This window comes from Melitaea cinxia, chromosome 26, assembly GCF_905220565.1.
Source record: "Melitaea cinxia chromosome 26, ilMelCinx1.1, whole genome shotgun sequence".
NCBI lineage: Eukaryota > Metazoa > Arthropoda > Insecta > Lepidoptera > Nymphalidae > Melitaea > Melitaea cinxia.
The window spans coordinates 10,874,556-10,888,231 of record NC_059419.1 but is presented as its reverse complement, the minus strand read 5'-3'; the positions used below and the strand labels follow the sequence as shown (position 1 = coordinate 10,888,231).

General features: G+C 34.5%; 1 protein-coding gene across 1 annotated transcript in view; it reads left to right on the top strand.

Annotated features, from left to right (window-relative positions):
* The window catches only part of LOC123666476, a 79,459-nt gene that overhangs the window by 6,887 nt on the left and 58,896 nt on the right, over positions 1 to 13,676 (top strand). The window contains exons 5-7 of the mRNA XM_045600566.1: positions 9,283 to 9,418; positions 9,735 to 9,926; positions 13,096 to 13,177. Coding sequence (XP_045456522.1) covers positions 9,283 to 9,418; positions 9,735 to 9,926; positions 13,096 to 13,177 — 410 coding nt within the window. The remainder of the gene's footprint in view (positions 1 to 9,282; positions 9,419 to 9,734; positions 9,927 to 13,095; positions 13,178 to 13,676) is intronic.

Sequence of the window (13,676 nt, the reverse complement as noted above, 5' to 3'; positions counted from 1 at the left end):
CGACAAAGCCAGTACTGCGGTCACCAACCCGCCTGCCCAGCGTGGTGACTATGGGCAAAACACATGAGTTCACGTTATTTTTGGCGTAAACTTGTGGAGGCCTGTGTCCAGCAGTGGACTGTATAGGCTGTAATGATGGTGTAATGATGAACTCAGAAGCTATAAAGCGATTTTTTTTTATGTAACTACATCGACAAACAAGCGTACTGTTACATCCCTGTACTGTAGGGATTAATAATGAGTAAGTGCTTTATCAGCATCTTTAACTCCATAGATTTATCCCATAGTAAAGTTCAAGCTCAGTTCGGATCTGATCGCGGAACCATTAACACTTGCCGAATTTCTCACGTCTAAGTTGTCCTGCATTAATTATATTATAAATTAATTAGTGTTAATAAATAAATTCTTTTTTAAAAAGATTTTAATTTTTCCAATGATAACATTTGGTGGCAGCGGTGGGATCCCGAAAACATTCCATAGTGCCTAATAAATAAGGATCCCAATAAAATAAAAACGTGCAAGTGAGTAAGTGAGTGTCCAGAATCCAGAAGTCCAGAATCCAGTAATCCAGAAGTTCCCGATCCGAACTCAACCCAAGGTCATAGCATTGACCATTCTAAACCGGAAAAATCCCGGTATCCTGAATCACGAAGAGAGTCCATTGTGCAGCAAGCGGTATCTAGCTGTTGAGGCATACACGCCTGACGCAGCTCTGTATCCAGCACCGACCTAATCAACGTGACATCCCGACGGCATCCTGACACCGAGTCCAGCTGTTAAACCCAGGTTCCAGTCAAATCAAAGATGAAGTGTGTGAAACTATTCCTGTGAGTCGAACTATTTCATTTTATTTATCCAGAAATTATCGTGAACAACTTCCAGTGAAAAACCTGTTATATGTGTAGTCATAATTTAAATGTTTATAGAAGTATTAAGGCATTTCATAATTTAATTTGTTAATATTTATTAAATTGAAACCTAATTGTAATTCAATATAATTCAACGCAGTCATGCTTATCAATTATTTCTTATAACTATTATCGCATCCGTAGCGTATCGATTTCATTTGTATTATAATACCTTAGAATACTATACTACTCCTGTTTACAGGTTTCGTCTACTCTTAATTTTATTTTTCATATAGATATTTTTTTTACATTCTTTTTTTTTTGTTTTGTTGTTTTGTTTTGTTAAAAATGTCGAAATCAGATTCCAAAAAGGAATTGAGAGAGACTCGAGTTGAAGAAGAAGAAATCCCATTAAATACTATATTAAAATTTATAAAACCTTTTACCGGTGACCGAGATAAACTTACTGCCTTTTTAAGGAATTGCGACAGCGCAATCTCCTTGGCATCTCCACGACAAGAAGATTTAATTCTAAAATACATCCTCAGTCAATTAGAGGGTAAAGCTGAGACAGCTTGTTCTATAAAAGACTTCGATTCCTGGGCATCTTTAAAAGAATTTCTTAAAACCCAATTCGGTGAGCGTAAACATTACGCCCACCTTCTCACAGAATTACAAGACTGTAGACAAGGCAATCTAGAAACTGTTAGCCAGTTCTCCCTTAGGGTAGAAACTTGTTTGCAGAAATTATTAACTGAGGTCACGGTTTCTAATTCTAAGAAAATGGAGCTAGCGGGTAGGTTAGCAGCTATGGAGGACCTTGCCCTTCATACTTTCACACTAGGTTTACATCCCCGCATTTCCAACCTAGTAAGGTGTAGAGACCCTAAGAATTTAAATGATGCTATAAACTGTGCCATATCGGAGGAGAAAATCCAACAATTCTCTTCCCGCAATAATTTCAAACAAAAATCCGATGAAACAATCCCCAAAAGAAATTATTTTAATGACAGACCCCGATCAAATAATAATATTAATAATGCCAAAAATCAATATGCCCCTTCCCCTTCTAAAGAAGCGCCGTTTTGCAGGTATTGTAGGAAAATCGGTCATACCTTAGATAATTGTAGGCTCCGCGAATATAATAATAAAAAATATTCGAATGGACCTACTAGAACATTTACACCTTATCAATCAACTTCAAAACCGAATGACTATAAACCAGGTCCCCGCATAAATTACGCAGAAAATGACGAAATTCAAGGTGAGTATGAAACGGATAAAAATTTAAACTAATTACTGCCCCGTATAAGTATCGCACGGGTCAGTCTCTTCCTATTAAAGTCGATACTCACTCTAAATCAAAGACCAATGGACAGGGTAACCAGCCCCAAACTCACGGTCATTCATTCAAAAAGACCAATGGACAGGGTAACCAGCCCCAAACTCACGGTCATTCCTTCAAAAAGACCAATGGACAGGGTAACCAGCCCCAAACTCACGGTCATTCCTTCCAAAAGACCAATGGACAGGGTAACCAGCCCCAAACTCACGGTCATTCCTTCAAAAAGACCCATGGACAGGGTACTCAGCCCCAAACTCGTGGTCTTTCTTCTGCACAGGCCCATGGACAGGGTAGTCAGCCCCAAACTCGTGGTCTTTCTTCTACACAGGCCCATGGACAGGGTAGTCAGCCCCAAACTCGTGGTCTTTCTTTTACACAGGCCCATGGACAGGGTAGTCAGCCCCAAACTCGTGGTCTTTCTTCTACACAGGCCCATGGACAGGGTAGTCAGCCCCAAACTCGTGGCCTTCCTTGTGAAAAAAATTCTGAAATTGAACAAATTTACGAAATTAATACCAAAAGAAAGTATTTACCTTACGTCGTAGTCCAAACATCTACTAATAAAAATCCACTTACCTTTCTCGTAGACTCTGGAGCATCCCTTTGCATCTTAAAAAATGATTGCATAACCAATCCAATACAGCTATGCGATACCGATATCAAGGTCAAAGGTATAGACTCAAAAGATGATAGTCCTATAAAAAGTTTAGGTTACCTTAATTTAGAACTACAATTCTCTCAAGATCTTCAAATAATACATAAATTCCATGTCTTTGATAGCATTAACTTACCTTATGACGGTATAATAGGCAATGACTTTTTCATACAACATGTCTGTAGTATTAATTATGACTCAAAGTCCCTAGAAATAAAAGATAATAATATTAAATTATCATTTAATGAACCTTCCTATAATATTATGCCTCGAACAGAAACAGTAATTGAATGTTCTGTTAAAAATCCTGAAATGAAAGAAGGGATAATATTTGACCAACACATTTCGGACTCATTGCTTGTATCTAATTGTATAGTAAAATTAAAAAACAATAATAGAATTAACCTAACAGTACTCAATGTATCAGATGAACCTATACATATAAATTCGAATCTATTATTCACATTATCCCCAATTGATTATACCGAATTGAGACACAGAAGACAAGGTCAAATAGGAACTAATAGTATTAAAAGAAGTTTACAATTATTCCAACTCCTTCAAACATCACACTTAAATACTGAGGAAATCGACAATCTAAAAGAAATTTGTAATCAATATGCCGATATATTCCATTTACCAGACGATGAACTGACCTCAACAGATGTCGTCCAACACGAAATTCAAACGACAACTTCGCAACCGATTAGTGTCAAATCATATAGATTCCCGGAAGTACATAAAGAAGAAGTAAAGTCTCAAATAACAAAAATGTTAAACCAAAACATTATCCGACCTTCAAAATCTCCATGGTCATCACCTATTTGGATTGTACCAAAGAAATTAGATTCATCTGGACAAAGAAAATGGAGGATTGTAATAGATTATAGAAAACTAAATGACATAACGATTGGAGAAAGTTATCCTATCCCTCAAATTAGTGAAATATTAGATCAATTAGGCCAAAGTAAATATTTTTCGACGCTAGACTTAGCGTCCGGGTTTCATCAAATAAATATGAATCCTAAAGATGCACCCAAAACAGCATTTAGTGTACCACAAGGTCATTTCGAATTTAATCGAATGCCCTTTGGTCTTAAAAATGCTCCTGCAACATTCCAGAGAACAATGAACACTGTCCTATCTGGGTTACAGGGTATACATTGTTTTGTGTACCTAGATGATATCGTTGTCTACTCTCACGACCTGTCTTCCCATATCGAGAAACTATATCTAATTTTCGAAAGATTAAGAAACTTTAACCTCAAACTACAACCCGATAAATGCGAGTTCCTTCGCAAAGAAGTCGCATACTTAGGTCACATAATTAGTGACAAGGGAGTTAAACCTAACCCCGATAAAATTAAAGCTGTCATGCAGTTCCCTGTACCGCAATGTCCTAAAGATATCAAGTCTTTTCTTGGCTTAGCTTCTTATTATCGTCGTTTTATTCCAGAGTTTTCAAAATATGCTAAATCATTAACAAATCTCCTCAAGAAAGATGTTCCTTTTAATTGGACAAATAGTCAACAATTAGTTTTTGAACAACTCAAAGAAAAACTAGTCACAGCTCCGATTCTTATATATCCAGATTTTACAAAACCGTTCCTTTTAACTTGTGATGCATCTAATTATGCCATCTCAGCCGTTCTCTCACAAGGCGATATAGGTAAAGATAGACCCATCGCTTACGCATCCCGAACATTAAATAAGGCAGAATGTAATTACAGTGTTACCGAAAAAGAATGTTTAGCAATCGTCTACGGCACAAAGACCTTCCGTCCCTATCTGTTTGGTCGTCGGTTTACGGTAATCACAGACCATAAGCCTCTGAATTGGCTTTTCAACTGCAAAGACCCCGGATCGAGGTTAGTACGTTGGCGTCTAAAATTAGAAGAATACGACTATGAAATTCAATATAAAAAGGGTAAAATGAATTCAAACGCAGATGCACTCTCGAGATATCCAGTTAACCCTGTACAAGAACAAAATGATCAAAATCCTACAGCTGATTCTAATAGACTTGAAAACTTACCTGAAACTATTGATTTACCTGACAGCCTTGATTTACCTGACAACCTTGACTTACCAGATGACTTTGTACTCCCTGAAGATTTAGAACTGCCGGAGGATTTTAATATTCCTACTCCGCCATCTGTCGATAGTAACGTTGGCAACGATGACACATACTCTAAATGCATGAAAACTTTAAATAATAGATTAATAAAATTTGATACTAAAATTGAAGAACATAACGAAAGTCTATTAAAAACAAAAATTAAACATGTAGTCATACCTACTTCTATTGACCTCGACGAATCAAATCATTACGTTGCAGATATTATTGGTAACTTATCGGAATCCACAGAATTTCTATCTAAAGAAAGAACCTTACACTCATTTGTAACGTTTCAGAAAGATAATACAAATTATTATTTATTATTCGTTAAAGTATACCATTATGAAAAGAACACTTATGAAGATATCTTTAAAAGCTTAATTAATCTAAAAACCGAATTTATTGCAAACAACATTACAGAATTTAGTATAACTGATTTTCGCAATCCTTTTGATGTACATACATTTACAAAAATATATAACATAATTACGTACCTGTTCCACAATACAAATATAATTATCCACATTTACAAAAATTCCATTATATATCCAGCGATGACTGAGATAAATAAAATATTAAAAGAGAACCATGATATCCCTATCTCGGGTCATCTGGGTTCTAATAGAATGTTAAATAGAATCCAGGAACGATACTACTGGCGAAACATGCGCAGTGATGTCGAAAATTATGTCCGCAAATGTGAATTATGCCAAACTAATAAAGCCCTGCGTAAAGTTAACCGAGCTCCTATGCAGATTACAAGTACATCTACACAACCCTTTGAACGTGTCGCGCTAGATCTCGTTGGCCCTCTCCCGGAGGCCGGACCTTCTAAATATAAATTTATACTTACACTACAGGATGACCTTACAAAATATTCAGCTGCATATCCCTTACCAAACGCCACGGCTGAGGAATCTGCCGAGTGCCTTATCCATTTCATCTGCCAATTCGGCATACCGAAATCTATCTTAACAGACCAGGGTACAAACTTCACGGCTGAATTATTTAAACAAACGTGCACTTTTCTCAAAATTAAACAACTTTGGTCTAGTCCTTATCACCCACAAACTCAGGGTGCTCTTGAACGTAGTCACTCCACTCTAAAGGAGTATCTTAAGTCCTTTATAAATGAACACCAAGATAATTGGCCAAGGTATGTTTTCACTGCAATGCTGACATATAACACAACAGTTCACTCAACAACAAATTTTACCCCATATGAATTAGTTTTTGGCCATAAGCCCTTTATCCCGTCTTCTATTTACGATACTTCCTTAGAACCGACATATAATAGTTATGTACGTGTTCTACAACAACGTTTACAGCTTTCTAGAGAAAAGGCTCTAGGGAATATATTAAAATCAAAATCGATTTCCAAATCATACTACGATAAACGAACTAAGCCCATTAAGTATAAAGTAGGCGATATGGTGTATGTGAAAAATCACTTACGGCTCCGTAAGGCCTTATCACCCATATGGAAAGGTCCCTTTAAAGTTGTCCGAATAAACGGAAACAACACATTAACATTACTAATAAATCGCCGACACGTAAAGTATCATTACGATGAGCTCAAACTAGCGGAAACTAATTCCGAATAAACATATTTTATCATAAGATTTTATATTTTACATTTTATATTTTACATTTTATTTTTATTGAATTATATTGATTCATTTCAAACTAATTGTTACTTAAGCGTAGATATAGTTATTTAGACGTAGTATAGATAATAAATCTAGATTCTATCACATTCCAGAATTACCACGGTGATTAACTTCGTTGTCGCATCAAATATTATAGAACAGATAAACGAAAGTCCCGGAATCTATTTCGACTCAGCGGGTTCTATTAAAATCACGGATGATTACCTTCATGTATTAATTCCCATTGACATTAGTTACATAAAACCTCACATCGATAATATAAGAACCATCTTAGGAACCGCTAGATTCTTCTGTCAACAGAGTGAATATAACAATAATTCTAAATGTCATAATTATTTGTTACCTTTGGTGCCGCGTCCTGACAGTATTCTAAGAGATTATAGTGCTATATCACATTTGATTTCGGATAGAGATAAAAGATCTGCGTGGTTTGCTGGTATTGGGTCCGCATTTAAACAGATAATAGGAACAATGGATGAGAATGACGCAATCAGATACAATAATGCCATTCAAACTTTAGATGATAATAATAAAAAACTTGCTTCTCTTGTTAAAGATAAAATTTTGATGACAAATGCAGCCATAAATAATCATAACGAAACCTTAAAAGCTATTAAAATCAATGAAGCCCGTTTGAATAGCGCTATTGAATCCTTAAATATTGGTGTTAACGGCCTATCCAATACAACATCAATACTATATGTAGAATCGAAGATGAATGAAATTTATAATGAGTTATCTTCTAGTTTATTTACTCTATCATTTAGAATCGAGAATGTCATCGACTCTATTATGTTTACTAAAAGCCACTCGATTCACCCATCTGTTATTACACCAACACAACTCTACGAAGAATTATCTCATAATGTAAAAAATTTAGATAATAATTTAGAATTACCTTTAAGTTTAAGTCTAAATAGTATACATTCTTTGATTAACTTAGCGCAACTGTCGTGCTAATACGTAAATAAGGAAATTGTATTTGTAATTAAGATACCCTTAGTTACTAGAATAGAATACAGTTTGTATAAAACTATACCTGTACCGATTCCACATGACAAAAACCATCCTTATTCCTATGCGATGGTGATTCCAAATTGTAATTACATAGCTATAAGTAGAGATAAGACAACATATATATATCTCAATGATTTAAGAGATTGTGTTAATATTATTAATGATATTCATATCTGTAACAAATTGAATGCGTATTCAGTTCAAAATATTCCTACTTGTGAAACAGAAATTTTATGTAATGTGTTAGATAAATTACCTCAGCAATGTAAAACTAAAATAATTCACGGAAAAATCGATATCTGGCAAGAACTAACTGGTAATAGATGGTTATTTGTTGAGACCGATCCTATTAAACTCACTGTTGAATGTCAAGGGCAAATATCAGATTTTAAATTATTAGGTACTGGTATAATGAATTTACCGCCAAGCTGTAAAGCCTTCTGCAGAAATAAAGAATTTTCAAGTAGAAATAACTTTAATATAACTGTAAAACCTGTAACGTCAGATTTTAACTTAATTAATGACCCTTGCTGTGATGAAATGAAATTTAAATCTCAAGAACCAAAATTGAAACCAATAAAATTAATTGAAGCGAATTTAGAAAAACTTACAAATGTCGCAAATGACCAATTTATGACAGATATCGATAAAATATTAAATAAGCCTAATCCACTTGTTAAATACGATTCACATTATCCTATACTTACATACTGTATAATTGTTTTAATTCTAATTTTTATATGTTTTAAAATTTACCAGAAATTTGGCAATTGTTTTAACTTTAAATCAAAAGATATTACAAATCTCGATACAACAATCGGACCTAGTCAGGAAACAGAGGAAATACCAGTTCCAAGACTCAGGATAATTGCCTGAAACTTAGCATTAAAAATGTAAGTTTCCTCTTATCGGGGGGGCTGTTACATCCCTGTACTGTAGGGATTAATAATGAGTAAGTGCTTTATCAGCATCTTTAACTCCATAGATTTATCCCATAGTAAAGTTCAAGCTCAGTTCGGATCTGATCGCGGAACCATTAACACTTGCCGAATTTCTCACGTCTAAGTTGTCCTGCATTAATTATATTATAAATTAATTAGTGTTAATAAATAAATTCTTTTTTAAAAAGATTTTAATTTTTCCAATGATAACAGTACGACTCACCTGATTGTAAGCAATTAACGTAGCTTATAGACGTCTGCAACATCGGAAGCATCGCAAATGCGTTACTGACCCTAACCCCAATCCCCGCCCTCAGGAGCTCTGGTCTGGTATTGTTTAGCAGTGGTCTTCAGTAAGGTCGAGATACTACCTTAGTCTGGCTGCTCCATATTTTGAGCGGGAAATTTCCTGCCTTGCCCTACCACAGCTCTGCATACTCTTGATATCGCCAATAATATTATTAAAGCTTAGCTATAGTCCAGCCCTGCGGTCACCAACCCGCCTGCCCAGCGTGGTGACTGTGCGCGAAACACATGAGTTCACGTTATTTTTTGGCGTAAAGTTGTGGAGGCCTATTTCCAGTAGTGGACTGTATAGGCTGTAATGATGATGATTAGCTATAGTATTTTGACATTTAAACTGTAGTCGCAAATTCTTTATTGAAATTCAATTTTGTCCAACACTAGTGTCGCGAAGAATGCGATTCGCCAGATGAATCAAAACCAATGACTGGAACTTTGACTTTGAAGAAGAAGACCATTCAGCGGGAAAAAGACGCACTCCTTGAACAACTCAGTAAAAAGTTAAAAACTGATGATAATGGTACGTAATTTTCAGAAAATTAATTCATCTTTTAACCGAGATATATTCTTTTATTTTTATCTCCCTCAGGTTTTTAATGTCTTTGCAAAAACAAGAATATCGGACATTAACCAAGAACCATGTAACAAATAAAAAAAAAATAAAAAAACCTCACAATGCCTTCATTTCAATCAACATACTTATTATTTATGAAATATTAAACTATGTACTGCTAGATTGCCTAGTAAATACCAGTTCGTTTTTGGTTATATCATATGTTTTATGTTCAAAATTAAAACTAAAAAAATTGACAAGTTCATCCATCAAAATATTTCAGTGGAGTGGCTTGACCAGCACAAAACCTTGCGTGAATGTCGAGTGGATCCCAATGAGACCTTACTCTTCAAGAGACGGTTGTTCTATTCCGACCGTAACGTGGACGCCAGGGACCCTGTACAGCTGAATCTTCTCTACGTTCAAACAAGAGACGCCATTTTGGATGGACGACAAGTTGTGACTGAGGATAAGGGTGAGACGCAGATTTTAGTGCCAATTTTTGAAGTAATACGCACTTTTTTACGCACGCTTGACTTGGGGAGTAAGCTGATGCGAGCGTTACGAAAAGTGTGATCGGGTGAGGCGAACGGAAGTCGAAAGGGAGATATAAGTTAGATGGAGCTAAAAAAGTTTTACTTCAGTCGTGTGACCTAAAGTACACTCACTTTTTTTTTCTTTGTATAATATAAACAAGCGTAAGACCCACCTCATAAAGGCTTATGGATGCCTGAAAAACTAGAAGTATCGCAGGCACGCTGCCAATCTTACACATTAAACTTCTCACGAGCTCTGTTTCAACACTACTCTATAGCATCGTTAGTTAGCTCTTTACTGTATTTTCCAGTAACGTAACGTTAATATTATCCGTATTTCGGGACTATTGAAATCCATCAATTAAAACGAATGAAGAAATTACACTCACTGAATTTTGCAGTTTATATATTATTTTTCAAAAGAGTAACTGCGGAGTTTCTTGCCAATTCTTCTCTGCAGAATCTACATTCCGAATCGGTGGTAGCTTTACTTCTACAAATACTTATAATAATTGATTTTTAAAGTTTTAATTTGTAAAATGACGATTCGAAAGTGCTCTTGGAGCCTATTTGAATTAATCTGTATTTGATTTTGATTTTGATTTTGGGATATAATTTGGATGATATCAACTTTGATATAATGAATAATGTTGCAATTTCTCAATATAAAGTTGAAAAGTTAAGTGGGCACAACAACAACATTTATTAAAGACTAGCTGTGCCCACTATTTCGTCCGCGTCGAATTTAACAAACAAGGTATTGTTCAATTCGCAGAGTCATAAAAAACTTAATTTTTGAAATAAAAGTAGCCTAGTTACTCTTTACTACATCAGCTAACTGCCAGCGAAAGTCCCGTCAAAATCGGTCCAATCTTTTCAGAGATTAGACGGAACAAACTGACAGACAGACAGACAGACAGACAGATAGACAAACATTTTAAAAAATGTTTTTTTGGTATATACCGTGTATACATCCATATATATGCATTTAGTAAAAAACGGTTATTTTAATATTACAAACAGACACTCCAATTTTATTTATTTGTATAGAGTATAGATGTATCGATGTGTTCGAGGTTGATAATATTTAATTGAAGTCATAAATTGTTAGGTCACTTTAAATTAAAAAAAAGGTTTACATCCTGTATAATAATTTTAGGTCATGTGGACATTAGTTCACGATTTTAGGAACTATATTGGAACGCAAAATGTAAATGTTTTCATCCTTAAATTAGGTCTTTAGGCCTACGAGGATATCTGAGGAAACAGAATAAAGTCTAAAAACATTGACAAACATTTTAATTATTATTATTATTATAAATCAAATCATCTTATAATTTGATAAATACAATGAACATAATATTATATTAATATTTATAAACAAAATGAGGAAAATTTTATTCTAATGTAAATAGTACGCAAAATGTTTCCTCATCTGAATGTGGTCACTACCACTCATATCACACATAATTGTATATTTATGTTCTAAAACTTTAAAACCAATTTTAAAAATAACTATTTACTATAAATACTTAAATTTTAAGCGTCGTAAAAATCTTAATAATTTAGGAGACTTCCTTACTACTACTTCCCTTTTTTATTTTTTAAGAAACCTGTATACTTTCATTTTTATGCACAATAAAGTATATTTCTTCTTCTTCTTGTTCTGCCCCAGTTGGGTGGCTCCAGATTTTAGGATACATTAAAAAATATATATATACGGTCGAATTCAGTAACCTCCTCCTTTTTTTGAAGTCGGTTAAAAAAGACAGGATATTTTAATTTTTAATTTGTAACAAATAACATCAATCAATATTCCTTCATATTTAATTAAACAGGAAACTTATGATCTTATGAAAAATCATGAGACATTTAGTATTATTTAGGTATATTAGAGTGTCTTTACAGGATTTGTAATCTACACAATTAAATAAAATCGGAGTGTCTGTTTGTAATAATGAAATAACCGCTTTTCGCTAAATGCATATGGATGTATACACGGTACATATACCAAAATAACATTTTTTACAATTGTTGTTCGTCTGTCTGTCTGTTTGTTTGTTCCGGCTCTATTTCCGAATCTCTGAAACGGTTAGACCGATGTTCGCGGGACTTTCGCTGGTATATAGCTGATATAATAAAGAGTAGCTTAGGCTTCTTTTATTTTAAAAATTTTATTATTTTATAACTCTGCGAATTGAAAAATAAGTTTTTTGTTAAATTCCACGCGGACGAAGTCGCGGGCACAGCTAGTTTTTATAATAAATATTCAGACATTGGATATCGTCATTATTATAGTTATAGACATTAAATATCAAAACCAACCAGCAAAACTCCATATGCTCTGATTTCTTTCCTCACCATAAAATCAAAATCAACAAAATGCAAACAAAAAGCAAAACGTTAATATTCAAGTTTTCACTTCTTTAACCCTTTGTTTTTTTTTAAGTGAAGCTACCATCGATTCGACATTTAGATTCTGCAGAGAAGAATCGACAAGAAACTCCGCAGTTACTCTTTAAAAATAATTATATAAACTGTATTTTAGTACAAAATTAGTAATATCTTGCATGAAATACAGCATTACAGTCCACACAACTTTATCACTTATGCATATGCAATCCTACACCGAATACCGCTTTAGCTATGTGCGAGCCTGATGTTCGCGCGTAAACCGCCGGCTCCTAGATCGAGGGGCGCGGGCGACGGGACGCGGCGGGGAACACTGGCGACGCGACGGTGCGAGGGCAGCGGCGACACATTTTCGATTATTACCCACGACGCCGAGCCGTCATCAATACTATTTTATTAACCGCGACGCCATCGCCAAGCCGTCCATAGTTTTATAAATATTTTTTTGTAATTTACAACGATATACGGATACGATTAAAAGTCCATTTTATTAACCAGCATTCGGCAGTTTTCCCTAACCACCGCGGCACAGGGTGCTGGCTCCAACAGCTATTAATTTCTTTGTGGAATTTTATTATAAATGCGAATACCATAAGAATAGAAGACGTTTACTTTGTGCAGTCACAAGCTACTATACATTCTGACATTTAAAAGCAATTCTTCGGCTATTGTTATGTTGATATATTATGTTTTCAGCTGTCGAATTCGCTGGGATACAATGCCAGGTACAATATGGTGATTTCCAAGAAGACAAACATAAGCCAGGTTTTATTGAAAAGTAAGTATCTTAACTTATATATATGTGCATGACTGTGTGTTGATTGACGCCTCGATAAAGTTGGCAGCGTTCCTCAGGGTTAACAGTATTAATATTCTGTATTGTACACCAGAGTATATGAAAATAAATATTTATGCGATAAAATATATACAAAGACGGACTTATCTATATTAATGTTATAAAGAAGAAAGATTTGATTGTATATTTGTTTGTATTGAGCAGGCTCCGAAACTACTAAACCGATTTGAAAATTTCTTTCACTGTTAGAAAGCTACGCTATCCCCGGGTAACATAGGCTATATTATATTTTCGAAAAATTAAGGATCTTCGCCAAAATTTCAATAATGTAACCCAAAATAAATAAAAAAGTTCATTTAAATAATAATATTCAAAGTTTTTTTATAATTCCCTTTTTTTAATAACCTGACGCAAATAGAAGGGTTTATTTGTGTGGAGGTATTATAATCGTTAATTATGATTTTTTCTTTTATTTGATGTC